Consider the following 14,702-nt stretch of genomic DNA (forward strand, 5'->3'; position numbering starts at 1 on the left):
CAATTTTCAGTCATATGTTGATGATATTGATAATGGACAGACAATAAAACTACAGCATTACTATTGAAATGCACCCATACCATTCAATCTGCAAAAATCTTTTTCTGGACAGCTCTTTACATAATGTAAGAAATTATGTATAAAGCTACTCCAAATGCAAGGGATGCTAATATTCAGACAAAGCTTGAATTCTTGATAAGAACCCAAAAGCCAATCTTCAGGCCTGCATCTAAGCAATGGGAATATTCTCACTTTTCTTCTGACATACAATAATATTGTATTTACTTAAGAAAACTTCCACAAAACTGCCACTGATTAAGTCTCTGGGGCAACTTATTACAACACTAATAAAGGCCACTTACTATCTAACATAGAAAATGAGTATCTGACAGAGCAAAACGTTGACTTAACATTCAGTATCATTGAAAGTCACTATTCTGAAATCCTCACTAAACAGGAATCATTCTATTGAGGATCCTACCACAGTAATTACTCCGTCCAGAATGCTTGCATTTTAAGGAAAAAGAAAGTATTAAGTAGAACACTCATGTTTTCCTTTCATCTTGCTATAACGATGATGATACAGGATGGTGTAAAAACCAAACTAAGGTAAGTTTTTGGACTCAGCATTGCAGCACCATATCTGTAGTTTGACCAAACAGTAGCGATTCAGTTCTTCATTTCACAATGCCACTTTACAGACTGCGTTTATGTTCTATTGCAGCTGAGCTTCAGGCATTTCTCAGATGTGCAGTCCCTATGTGCAAAGTACTGTGCCATGAATTAGACACTGTAACTACAAGGACTTGAATTCTGGTTGCAGGCTGAGATGGCAAGGTAAGTTAAGTCAGAATGCTTCCTTGAATCATATAAAGTTTAATAAGCTTGTCAGTAAGAAAAAGCACTATGTGTAGAATAACACTCTCTTTGTAAGAGAAGAGATTCTGAACACTGGTATAATTATGAAAGAGTTCACTCTACAACATGACGTGTACAATGAGATACTGATAACATCCTAAGAAAAATTCAGACTTCGAGCAGGAAAGATGTAGGCAAAAATTTGTGGTGCAGATCTCATATCTGCAAATGTCTTCAGCTTTAAGAACGAGCTAAAGCTAGACACTAGGACTGAAAACCTCCAATCTTTCTGTAATAGAATAAGGAATAAAAGAAGATGACTGCTTATTTTGTATGGCAACTATAGAATTAGATTGCAAATTGCCTCATTCTCCAGGACAGTTAAAATCCAAGGTTGGACAATGCATTTCTGTTAACTAGTTATCTGCATAGCAAGTCTTCTCTCAGGAAGATTTACATACATGAAGAGAAACCATCATCTTCTGAAATTATTTGATTAGAGGGCCAAGCAGAGCACTGGATTAAATCAAGTGTCAATTGACTCATTTACTGGATATACAGAGAAGCAAAATATTTCCCAATTGTACTTTTGCTATTACACAGCATTTGGGTTCCTAAGCAGGCCAAACTAGGCAGACAAATTTGATGTTTCTCTTGCTAAGTCCAAAATTACTTTTGTATTTTGAGTGTCACTCTGATCTTGAGAATTTGAATTCTGAACTTGAGAATTCTGAACTTGAGAATTAAGCATTTTATTAGTAAGAAAATACTGATAAAAGTGATTTTTTGCCACTGATTTCTCATTAATAATCTCTTGCCAATTTGTCAGTAGCTGTGATTTTAGTGATTAGGAACAAGATCATCTGCACTTCAGAAGAGGTCTTACAAAATGGACAAAATCCTAAGACATGGTTGCTGTCACTTGGGCTTTGGAGCCCAAAAGGTTTCAGAATAGCACATATACAATGACACCTTTTTGTTTCATCTGTTGTTTCTCTGTCCAGGTTTGGCAGCTCTTAGGTGTTACTAATGCCATATTCTTCTCAAGCTCCATTTCAGATTGTTATAGTATGTTTCACCCTCAGGCCTTCAAATAAGCTTAAACTTCCAAGATGATTTATAAAACAATTTCCTGTGGAAAACGTAACCAGTCTTGTAGAACAGAACACTTAGCTCATGCCACCTCAGTGTCCAATGCTTCCATTAAACTACAAGCAGCTTCTAAATGATAACAATTTTGAGTGAAATAAACCTACTGAAATCAAATTTTCTGAACTAGCAGCTATTGCTTTTTTATAGCTTACTCAAAGCTTCCAGAATAACAGCCAAAAATGCATATACCATCTTCCCTAGTCAACACTGAGCAACATTTTCTTCTAGACTCTAAAAAAAAAAGTCATCAACATCAGCAGCACAAATCAAGCAACAAACTTAACTGCATCTTCATTTGCCTGATAGCAGCACAAAGCTTGCAAAGGCTGTCTGTAAGAGATTAAACCTACACAGTATCATTAAAAGGTTGGGAAGTAAGCAGTGGCATGAGGAAAAAGAACTGGTCAGCATAGAATGGGTCAACTTTAGCTCATATCAAGTACAAGCTTTGATCATGGCATCAAGATATTAATCTTGATGTATGTATTAAGTATGTATAACAGTACTGCAGCTTTAAATAACACAGTATATTGAGTTAAAAAAATAAGTGCTTCAAAAAAGGAGTAGGTGAAGGAAAACTCTGGAAGGGAAGATTCCTATCAATGAGGTAAAGAAGATACTCCTCCTGAGTAATGAGATTTTACATTTGAAGAATCACATTGTAAAAATTTTCCGTGTTTGTCAAAAGTCAGGTAAGCATGGGACCCAAAGTAAAGACAACTAAATTGTATGACATATGGATAGATTTGCTGGCAAATGCTACTCTGCCATTCTCAGCAAATGACTGGATTGCACAGCATTCTGGTTTTAATCAGCAGTTTGCAAGCTTCCACAACACAACAGTAAAATCAGTCACGGCACAGGAAACCTCAGCTTCTACTGACTCTCCACATCTGCCTTCCATTCTTCACATTTGGTCTGTGCTATCTACCAGCTTTGCAAATAAAGCACAGCCTTTTCATTGAATAAATGAAACTCTACTTCACCCCAGGTGAACTCAATTTACTTCTGCAGAAGTAAATTGAGTTAGGGTAAGAAGTCATCCTCCAGCTTCCTCAGTAAATCTCAGTTCTCTTATGCCTGCTATGCTATACAGTTGACAGCCAAAAAGAGTACCTGAAAATAGGCAAAGTGACAATCTTTTTTTCTTCAAACAATACCTGAGAAAGTCTGGTGCTTTGGAAATCATGTTTTCAAAATCTGCAAATCCTAATTTGCCATCACCATCCATGTCAGCTTCTTCTATCACTTTCTCACACACTAGAGTGATTTCTTCTGCTGTTAGCTCTTCTCGGGTCAGTTTATTGAGGGTTTTCTCCAGGTCTGCTTTACAAATGAAGTTATCTGTGTTAAAATCTGAACAATAAAAGAAGCAAAGATCACCAGCAACTCTCATACTCATTTATTTTCAATAAACACGTACAAAAATATCTCAATACATTACCATAGATCTTAAAGGCATAGATCGCTTTAAGCTCTCTGGGAGCCATTTCACTGAGCACAGAGAACATGTCCACAAAATCATTGAAGCTGAGGCTCCCCTCTCCATCTTCTGAGAAAGATTCCACAATTCTTTCTTTAAAGGGATTTTCCTGTAAATACAAACTTTTTATTACTTAAACAAAACAATAACACTTCTTTGGAATATCAGCAAAAATGCATACCCCTTGCAAATAAATAGTAGTTGTTTGAAAATCACTTCTTGAGGATAACTTTTATCTTTCAAAATGCACCCAAAAATTTACCTTTGCGTGTTACAGCACAAAGTGTCAAAGTTCTCACTGTTGGAGGTTGTAGCAAAATATATTTTAAACGTTATCTCTATGTGGGTGACAAACATCACTGTGCTTCCAAATTTCCCTTATGATATCAATTGGACATCTTCAGCTCTTACTTTAAGCCACTGGACACCACTAAAAGTTGTTGAATTTAACTTCAGAGACAGCTGTATATTAGTGGTACGTAGCCCAACTCTTGTAAAGTACTTTATGCTCCTGTAAGGCAAAAGATGCTACACAAATGTAAAATATCAATCACTAGTACAAGCCTTTTGTGTTGGAAGACACAGCCTGGCAGAATCAAAATGTCAAGACACTGTGGCATGTGTTCTAATGAACAATTCTAGCTAAGTTCCAGGAAAATCATCATTTCTTGAGAAACACCGTTCATACTAAGTGGTCACATCACAGATTTCTTAGCTGCAATAATGCCCATGAAACTATGCCCCTCTGTGACCTCCTTCATGCACCAGCTGCATGTGATATGCTACGCACCATTTTCAGTTCATTTTAAGGATTCTTGTTAAAAGACCAGCATAACAAATGAGAGTGAGTTGTGACTGCACACAGACAACATTGCAAAGTACATCTAGTTCCTGGAAAGCAGCATTCCTTTCTTCTTCAGGTGATTGATCATGCGTAGACTCACTATTGGATGACTCCTTGCAGCACGTTCCAGGATGCAATTACAGAGAAACGGTGAGACATTTGGGTACAAGGCCTCATTTGAAAAAGCTTGTCTTCTACCTAAGTACACTTAGCAAATCAAACCACCTGGGAAATGTAAGAGCATATTTTGGCAGCCTTGTTGCTATAACCCTGAGGTACTTTCACACAAAAGCTAAAAGGGTTATTCACATCCTATGGGCATACCTGATTTATCAGGAGACTGCTACTTAATGGAAGTGTAGGTCTCAGCATACATCGACTACTTAATGAGATGCCCCTCACCCTTCATGCGTGAGGCTGAACTCACTGTTCAGAGGCAGAAAAAAATAGGCCAAAGGAAAATGAAAGAAAGAAAATACAGAGTAAAAACTGCAGAGGGATTCCTAAAAATAAAAAGATGTCAGCACAGTCACAGCTGTCAAAAGTCACAGAACTGAAAACAACACCCCAGAATTAGCCAGATGGCTAAAAGAGCACGTAACGATCCCTCAACACATCATTTGCGTGATGTGTAGAAGTACAGCAGATGTGGAGCAGAGGGTACTGCAAGGAGTACCTGAGTTGAACACTTGGAAATACACCTGTCCTATGAATACACATATAGAAAGCGACTCCAGAAGAATAAATGATTTTCTTGTTTCAATTGTTTTTTGATGGTCAGCTTATCACCAAGAGAAAGCAGGATTCAGCCTGTCTGAAACAGATGAGAAAGGCCCACTTTCTTCTTCTAAGCACATAATATTTCTATGTTTAACAGATGCACTCTTAAGGAATGCTCAGTATCTGACTGAACAAAAGAAAGCCACGTTAGAAATGCTGTCACTCTGATTCCTAAAATGCTATATTACTTTCTTCAGAACCCACCTCATCAGAGCTAAGTGCCATAGCAACAGCTATAAACCGACATCTTAGAGGCAGCAATGAGTAACAAGCTACACAGATCCAGATATCCCTATCAGCAGTGAATATCAAATCCAGGACTTTCTTCATTCTAAGTGCTAGCCATGATGTCACTGACTGACTGCTGCTTAGCTTATGTGGCTGCATAAGATGTATTATCTACCTGGCATGTTAGAGGCCCTGAAAATACCAATAGGTCAGCAGTGAATTAAAAGGACCTGGGTATATTTCTTATGTAACTCTTTCCTGAATGTATCTCTAAAATCTAAATGAAAAATCTTTCCTCATATTGATTCTCTTCCTTTAACTTTCTCATATTGTGTGTCTTCAGGCAGTATATCTGTAGTTTACACAATGGAAAGTATTAGTTTACCTTCACAGATACTTTTCACATCCTTTCTGTAATTTCATTACCTCTACTCTAAAGAGCACAGATTAAGGTTCCATCATATTTAAAGAAAAAGCCATGGGGGAAGGGAGCAATGGGGAAAATGATACTCTTCCTTCATAGATTGTTTTCCTTTAACTACTAATTGTTTAAGAAAGAATCCTTTTGCAAAACGAAACCTACATTTGTCTTGTTAAAAAGCTTTTTCTGTCCTCTCACAATAAAAATAAGAGACAGAAACAATGAAGAACTGTTACAGCTAAAACTCTGTTTTGCAGACTGTTGATGTTGAATCCAATTGAGATAATTCTCATAAAAGTGTCCTCTGTCTTCTTAACCATTACCTTTTTCTACTTAGACAGTTGGATTTGTAAGTATTTTTAACAGAATATCACGTCTGTTCTGGCTTACGGACTTAGAACACAGTATGATAAGCCATGACTGTTAGTTTTCTAAGAATAATTTCAATGGCCTCGTGCCAGGGGTTGTAGTCAGATCTTACTATGTCACCTGTTACTCACACCTCGCTCTCATTTCCATCAGAGGTGTGAAAAAAAAATCATGAAAGCATTGTGTTGCTCTCTTGCCTCACCCATTCTGCAATCATCTTGCAGCTTGACCAGTTAATTTAAAGCATACCATCCTTTTAGCACAAGCTGACTATGTTTTAGAAGTAAGATGCTGCAAGTATATCTGAAACAATTCTCCTCAGGTCATAGTAACGCAGCTAGAGAGGCTGAGCAATCACTACAAAATGCTTCCCAGTTCGACATCCACGTAAACATAGTGATCTTTTCTCTGGGATTTGCATTCAAGTCCCCACTGACACTGGCAGAGATGCTCAAACACACAAAGCAGTCTGCAAAGCACTGCCTAGAATCGCAGGAAATGGTTTTATTTTCTTTTAAAGCAGTGTGCACACATTCATGATGGTGCTAACTTCAGTTCTGAAGTGTGACCAATTCGCTGTTCCCTGTGTGTCCTTTCTTCTCCTGACTGACTCCTGTGGCTGCTGCTCATTCTGTTTCAGCGGTGCGTGGATTTATGAACTACCTCACTCACCAGTGCAGTGAATGACAAGGCCTGCGAGGATCAATGAAGTTAGCGTGTGAGCCAAAAATGGAAAGCAACAGACTGTAAAGCAAGTGAAGCAAAAATCATTCCCTACAGAAAGCCCTTTTGTAATCTCTCCTGACACAAAGATCGCTGCATCGCCATGTAGCAGCTTGAAGGTTCTGACAATTAGGGATGCATGCCCCAACGTGCACTTCTACAGATCACACGTGATCAATGTGATCAGCTTACATTCCCAAATTCAGCTATGAAAAAAGCAAAATCAGTTTTGTTTGGAAATAAATCTTCCCTTTCTACATGGCTTCACACTGAGTGGCTCATATTGTTGCTACAGATTTGCAGCATTGATTGCTGTAATCTCAGATATGCTTATATACCCCCATTAAATTATTAGACATTTTTGCCTGTGCAACCACAATGGTCAAAATTAGACAACAGAGACTACAGTGAAACAGTTGGAGTAAACTAGATCTGTTAAGTTCAGTGTAATGGTAGACCTAATCAACTTAAAGTATCTGCACCCTCTTTATTTATTTATCACTTGCCCTGACTTTCAACTTAAGAACCATGAATTAGTGAAAAATTCATTACCAATTTAGGTTAGTTCTTCTTTGAAACACAGGTATCATATTTAAATCTACCCTGTCTGCAAACATTAATGCGTGAAGTAAAGATGTTTCTTTATACTAGCAGAATCTAATTTAGAAAAGTGCAGTATTGATTCTATCCATTTGTCAGAATCTGCAGTGGTATTGAGCTGAGCACTGCCAGTAACTAGAAGTGTAATGTGCACATGAAAAAAGCCAGGTGCATTCAAATTATTGCTAATTTTATTAAAATTCAATAGACATTTAGTTTGTTTGTTTCTATTTTGAGATTCAAATATCAGTTTAGTCTTTGTCTTGATGAAAACTTACTCAAGAACGAACACTAACAATTTGTTTAGTGGTCTGGGAAGTTTGGAAAGGTTAAGGACATTTTTTTTTCCTGTATTAGCTACAATAAATACCTAGATTGCTTGGAAAATGAACTCTGGGTGGAAGACTTTTTCCTCCCCACCTGTACAGGGGATAATGAAACTCTTCATGACCACGACTGGCCCAAGTTCATGGCTGATATCCTTGCTGACATTTTAAGATTCTTTACTGATAATACTTTGAAAGATGTGGTGGGGAAGGGGAGGAAAGCAAGATCTATTATCTTCATTTCACTGTTATTTTACTGGAAACAAGCTCACTAGCTACTGAAGGCATTCTCACCACGAACTCTTAAAACCTCTGTTCCTGAAGTGAAGGGTCAATCAGCAATACTTCTAGTTTTCCACGTCTCATGAGATTTGAGAGGGAATTATTAAATTTGACACTGAATGCTGCCCCTTCACTGCCATGAAATCTATTTTCCCCATGACATATTCTAAAGCTGGGTCAGAAAGCTTCACAGATTTGAAGGGGTGCAAGAAGATTGATTTTGATCCACTTTAAATACTCTTCTTTAATCTGTTCCCTTTACCACCTGTATTTGCAATGGCAGCAAGATATGCTCTTGTATCTCAAAATCTAATTACAGTTCAAAAATAAACTTACGTTTTATATCTCAATTTAAGCATCTCTGTTTTATATCTCAATTTAAGCATCTCTGTCCTGTAAAAACAGTAGTCTAACACTTTCATAGAATGAGCAATTTCGTAAATGTCTGATCCTATATCATTAAAACAAATAAAACCACGTGGGTTTTTTTTGTTTGTTTGTTTTAATTACTGCTATTCATTTTCTTTTCTGAACTGAAGGCTGAAGTTGGCTTGTCTTGACTTCTCACAGAGCAGCTACTGGCCATCTGGCAGTTAAGGGCTTCAGAGCTACATAACCAAACCAGAGCATTTCATATTGCATTATCAATGTCCTAGAGATTCTGGCTCAGTAATAAAATAAAACTTAAGAAACAGTGACTTTCCACATCAGAAGCACCAGTACAAGCACCTAAGACACTAAAACAATAGATAAGTTACAGACGTGACATGCTGAAGAGATATAAAACACAATGGATGATGTACTTCAATCACACAGATAAAATATAATATCTGTATATAAGCAAAAATAGTAGCTGGCTTAATACAGTCAAGATGGTCCCACAGTCACACGAAGCACAGACTATTTTATCCTTCCAGGTACTGAAAAATCCAATTCCTTTACATTCACATAGGTCAGACTATTGTAATTTTTGATATTGTATACTAACTTGCACATTTATATACACCTGCCCATGCAAAATGTCAGCATTTCAGTAAGTTGGGAAAACAATCCTATTTCAAAATGAATAATCCACATTTTGTGAGCTCGATATGTTCATGTGCTCTATCAGCCAAATATCTGAGAGCTTCATGAAATACCTCCTAGTCCTTTTGAAAAGTAGTACATAATTGTTCTCTGTTCACCTGTTATTGTTATTATTTAGCCGAACCCATGATCTCATAAGCAGGAAAAAGAAGGCTTAGAGAATGCCATGTAATTCCCAACTTTGAGCTCCTCTACCTATTGAGCAATATGCATCATCATACAGCCTCGGGGCCCAATTAAGTCTGCTGGTGCTAGAACTTACCTCAGGCTACTGATGGAGATGCCTAATTATGTTTTAAATAATCTTATTCTAGATTATCAACTTCGAAATTGGTGTTGCTGTTTCCAGCTGGGACTCAGGTTGAGGTAAGTAAAACACAGGGCAACTTTGCAATGTACTGTGGATCTTTCCAGATTTGCCTAATTTCTTTATTTGTAAAATATGAAGAATAAAAAAAAAAAAGTAAACATTTGTGTTACGTAAAATTTACATGAAATATTTATATGATAACTGAACACTTAATGCTCAGTAAGATGTTTTATGCATTGATGAACTGAAAAGAACATTTCAGCAAGATCTTTCTACCATCTCCTTTCAAAGCCTGTAATTACTTTACCGGATGCTCTTTACTCTTCATGAACTACCCAGACACATAACTTAGGTCCTGCAGTAGATATTTCAACACATTTGCACACACAATGTTGAAAACTAATGGTTTATGGAATGCAGTTGTTGTTATTAACATTTCATTAATCAACAAACCTTGAATTACACTACTTTGATATTCTGTTTCTACTCTACACAGAGCAGCATAATGGAGAAAGCATAATTTTCATTTAAAATCCAGTACCTACATGAGTTATTAAATGTCATTCATTTCATTAGAGATGAGCTAGGAAGGTCAGCTTTGTAAGCTGCAGAGGACAGAATTACACTGATACCCCCAGCAGCCAAGGACACAGACAATGCAAAAGTTGATAAGAAACGAACTCAGAGCTGAACTGTTCAGCTTTAAGAGCTACAAAGCTTTAGGAGTTAAAAAGCTGAACAGCTCTCAACCAGTCGATGAAAGAAACATCTAACAAATTCGAGGAAAAGCCTGTATCATCACATCACAGGTTTCATTTCTATAACTATTTAAACAACAGTTATGTACATACTCATATTCCTATACTAAGCAATGCTGTTAAGAGGAAGTAATTAGCAAAACAATCCTATCAAAACCGACTAGTTTTTAAGGGACACTATATACAAAGTGGAGAGAATATAAGATCTAGTTTTATTTCCTTCTCATTTCCTTTAAATTTTATTCCAGCTATCTTTGCAAGAGAAACACAAAGCTAAATATTTTCCAGTTTCTGTGCCTGGCCATGCCCTTGAACAATAACAGCAAAGGAAAGACCTTGGTTGCCCCAGGGCACCAAACTCACCTTGCAAAACCTATCACAATTTACAGAGCTAACAAGGTGCAGTTTGCAAGCAGTTAGAAGCCTTACCTTTAGCTCAGGCATGTTTATTATAAGCTGCATAGGTAGTTTAACATCTGGGTCCTTTGTATAGTCCATGGGCACAACGTTTGGTGCCATTTCATGGTACCGGCCATGCAACCTGTAAGCAAACAGAAAGAACAGCCAACTTCAAATCACCAATTCAATGCATATGGTATAGAGTCACAGAATAACACAATACAGAAAGGACCCATAACGATCACCAACTCCTGGCTTCATGCAGAACTACCCAAAATCAAACCACCTTTCTGAGAGTGTTGTCCAAACACTCCTTGAAATCTGGTCAAAGACACAGACAAAGGATTTTATAGATAAGCAATATATGATTGTGCTGCTATGGCCAACAGAATCCACAGGAGGCCTTACTTCTGGATAAAAAGCCCTTTTCCCATCCGTGCCTCTCTTAAATGGCAGATTGAGACTTGCAATTGTAGCACTGGTGGATGCCATTTCAAACCGTTTTGTATCATAGTTGGTTCAGTTTATCAATCAAAGTATCTAATCTCGAGGCAAGAGAGCACTGTTTCCTTAGAGGTACAGATGAAAGGATCCCAAACATACTCTAGACCTTGTTTATTATGGTGACTGTATCATGTTGCAATTTGGGTAAGGGAACTGGGAAAGGAGGTTCCTAAAGGTCTATAAGCAGGATACTTACCAGTGCATCTCAAATTCTGGCCAACTACACTCAAAGCAGGCAGCTCTCCAACAAGTTACTGACAGAAATTGCTTGGTAAATAAAACATTAATTGACTAGAAGTGATTCATTTATTCTGTATCACTTATTTCAAGAACAAAAAAAAATCCCTGTCTGATTATTAGGTATACTGAGAATTGCAGATAAAGAAATGCAGAAAAAACCATCAAGCCAGGAACACAGAAGTAATGCTTTATCAATACCTTCAACCTGCCAACTTCAGCTCCAGCAAATCCTCAGTCTGCCTCAAAAGCACATGAGACTTTTCAGATTAATGTGAGGAATAAATTTCAGAAACTACAAGAAAATATTACAGAATCTTAAACATACAAAATGGAATGTAGGAACAGTATTTTTTTATGACTCATAGGAAAAACAATACACAGCAAAATATTGTGCAAACAGGAAATTAGATATACACTGACCTAAGTATATTTCAGCTGCCAACCACTGCTCACCTAGACATTTCATAACTACTCTATGCTTCAAGACAGAGTAGCCATTTCCATCTCCAGCAACCAATTTTTCTGTTATAAACAGCCACTGCAAAGATTCCCCAGTGGAAAGAAAAACAGCAAAAAAGCACCCTAAGCAAATCTTTGAAATCAAATATTCATGCAAAGAACTCTTCTTCTTCAGCTAGACTACTGAAATGGTGTTTTTGTCTCCATGAAATTAAAGAGTACATCATTGGAGCAGCTCAATCATTCTTGATAACACTTGAACACACTAGTTGGCAATGCTTATGTGTTTAAGCACCATTTTCCTCTATTTCCAGTAGTGTTATGTTTTATTTTATTTTTAAAGTCTTCATGCCATCACATCTAAGAGGATTAAGAACATCAACAGTGATTTTTAGCACCTGGGCATCTTAAAGGAACTCTCTGAAACATCTTTCAGAAAATACTGAAAGGAATGGAGTAAAATAGTCTGAATTTCATAATTCACTCAGCTTCCTGGATTGATCTAAACCACAAGGTATGGATTTTTATTGAAAACAAAGAGAAAATCCATCTGAATAAGCCTTTTGTTTGAAAAAAGGTGGAAAGTTTTGTGCTGCCAAAGCATTTAGCAGAGCAGCTATGTTTTTTATTAGATCTTAGAACTGCCTTATCGTGCAGACAAGGACTAGTTTGTGTCTTTTAGCACAAGGCCAAAAAAGCCTGCTCTTATTTCACTGTGGACATGAGCTCGTGGGATTTCTATACCTGTGTCTTACTCAGCAACATCCACAAACCAGTCAACATCCATTTTTTACAGACAGCAGCTACTACAGAATGTTCCCAGTCAATCCATTTACAGTTAAGGTGTTTTTCTTTGAAGAGGAGCAGAAAGGAGCTGCCAGGCACTGCCAACTAGAAAGCCTTCCACAACACTGCCTCAGGCTCAACAGGACTGCCAGGCATAGATGGAAGGAAGATGGCAGATATAAAAACATGCAAGTAATTCACAGGAGATTTGAGGGAAGCTTTCGTGCCTTCTTCTCCTTCCACTAACTCTTGTACTAACCAAACAAATCAGAGATCAACAAGAACTTTCTACTAAATGAGTTAGTAAGAAGTGGCTGTGCTCCGACTCCTGCAAACTAAAATAAAGCAACAGAATAGTATTTCACAAGCTTTTATGCCTAAACATCCCACACGTCTATTTGAGATAGCTTTAATAAATGATAACATTTGCTAACATCACAGTGCGAAAAGCCATGAACACGAAGGATCCAAAATCAATATGCAACCAGACCAACCCACAGAACACTGCCACCTTTTTCCACTGCGAAGCCAGAAAGAGATGGAAAGTTCTTCAGGGCCAACACACAGCATTTCATGACAAAGTAAACATCAGGTTGCCTGTCTCTCAAATGACATTGTGGATAACTGATAAAAAACAGTAGGAGTTCCTCAGCCTCCTCTGGAATTCTGAAAGACACATGCCATGTAGTGAAATACAGCCTCTTCTGCATGAGTTTAAGCACAACTACCATTTACCTGAGTACTCAGCATTACACTTGGTGAGTGTGTCAGGGAAACTGGACATATTTCTCATCATTCTATAGCACACTGTACAGACACAGAGGTCGTTCCCCCTCAGATGTGTTAGTCCAGAGCCATAATACTCTTGCCCTTTTTTAATCTAGTGGTGATACTGCTGTCACACTTGGACGGAGGAAGTACCATGACCAATACGGGATCCAGCCTCAACAGCCATCTCCCAGGAGCTTCACTGATTGGCACTGTACATATTATTGTTCTGACACATCTCTCAGTAACATTAATTACTAACTGGAAATGGCTTGTCAGTAAGCCCCTGTGCCAAAAGCTCTAATGTTTCTTCTGTTCTTACAGAAGCAGAAAGCACTTCAGATAATGACCTGAATGCATACCTGAGTAGACCTTAGAAGAGATTTGCAAGCTTACACTTGTTTTCATTTGCTACTGAGCTTGGAGAGAAAGTCTAATTATCCCCAAGGTCACCACTGGGTGTGTTAAGATACAGAGAAGCTACTTTTGTAATAAGAACTCTGCACTAAAGGGGTGCTGAAAACAAAATATAAAAGCTCGTAACGGCTCACTGATTGTAAGGAAGTAAGCAGAGGCTTTAAATCAGCCCCTAAAACCCAGTACATTACACCAAGTGTAGAGCTGCCTTCACAGTACTAGTCACTAGATTTATGTTATGAAGAAGAAAATTTCATTCAGGAATATATCTATCCTATTAAACAACATGAAAGTATTCAATATACACACAACTTAAATAGGCCAGGAGTGTCAGCACAGTCCAGGTAGCTCAGAGGAGCCATGGGTTGACCTAGCCGGAAATCGACTGTACAGAAAGGAACAAACTATGGGCAGCAGATCCAGAGAAGCACTCTGCTGCTGTTTTATCACACGTACACCACCAAAATCAAAGCCACTGCCCCTTGTTCAGATGCAAGCTTTACACAGAAGAGTTGTGGAACAACTCCTGGTAACATGCAGGGAACCTAGAGCACCAGAGACCAGAGCAGCACTGATGAGCCTGTCTGTAGCCCTGAGGACAGGCCTGCCCAATCAGCCCTTCTGAACCTCTGGAGACAAAACCTATGAGCAAAAGCAACCGCACAGACCGCAGGCAGAATGCATCATGCCTATGCAAAGATAGAGATGGGAGCTTATTTACAATTGATGCTATAGTGCCCTGGTGATGCAAATCATTAGGGTGCATGCACAATCTCATCCTACAGAGACATTCCTACACTTACTACCTTCTTTGTTTTCCAGTCAAAGTTATTTTTATTATTTGTACAGAATAAAAAACTCCACATGGAAATGAGATTTATAAAAAGGCAGCAAAAGAGACAAGTTGGA

At 37.9% G+C, this 14,702-nt stretch overlaps 2 protein-coding genes across 3 annotated transcripts in view; both read right to left on the reverse strand.

The window, feature by feature from the left end:
- Window positions 1–14,702, reverse strand: part of ACSBG1 (acyl-CoA synthetase bubblegum family member 1) — a 99,413-nt gene that overhangs the window by 27,999 nt on the left and 56,712 nt on the right. The gene's annotated exons all lie outside the window — the stretch shown is intronic.
- Window positions 1–14,702, reverse strand: part of CIB2 (calcium and integrin binding family member 2) — a 31,076-nt gene that overhangs the window by 509 nt on the left and 15,865 nt on the right. For both annotated transcript variants that reach the window (XM_065733575.1, XM_065733576.1), the window contains 3 exons: window positions 10,650–10,761; window positions 3,455–3,602; window positions 3,171–3,366 (listed from right to left, as the gene is read on the reverse strand). In XM_065733575.1, the coding sequence (XP_065589647.1) occupies window positions 3,171–3,366; window positions 3,455–3,602; window positions 10,650–10,761 (456 nt within the window). The remainder of the gene's footprint in view (window positions 1–3,170; window positions 3,367–3,454; window positions 3,603–10,649; window positions 10,762–14,702) is intronic.

This window comes from Cyrtonyx montezumae, unplaced genomic scaffold (genome assembly GCF_038088225.1).
Source record: "Cyrtonyx montezumae isolate F1298 unplaced genomic scaffold, pur_monq_1.0 scaffold_17, whole genome shotgun sequence".
Classification (NCBI taxonomy): Eukaryota; Metazoa; Chordata; class Aves; order Galliformes; family Odontophoridae; genus Cyrtonyx; species Cyrtonyx montezumae.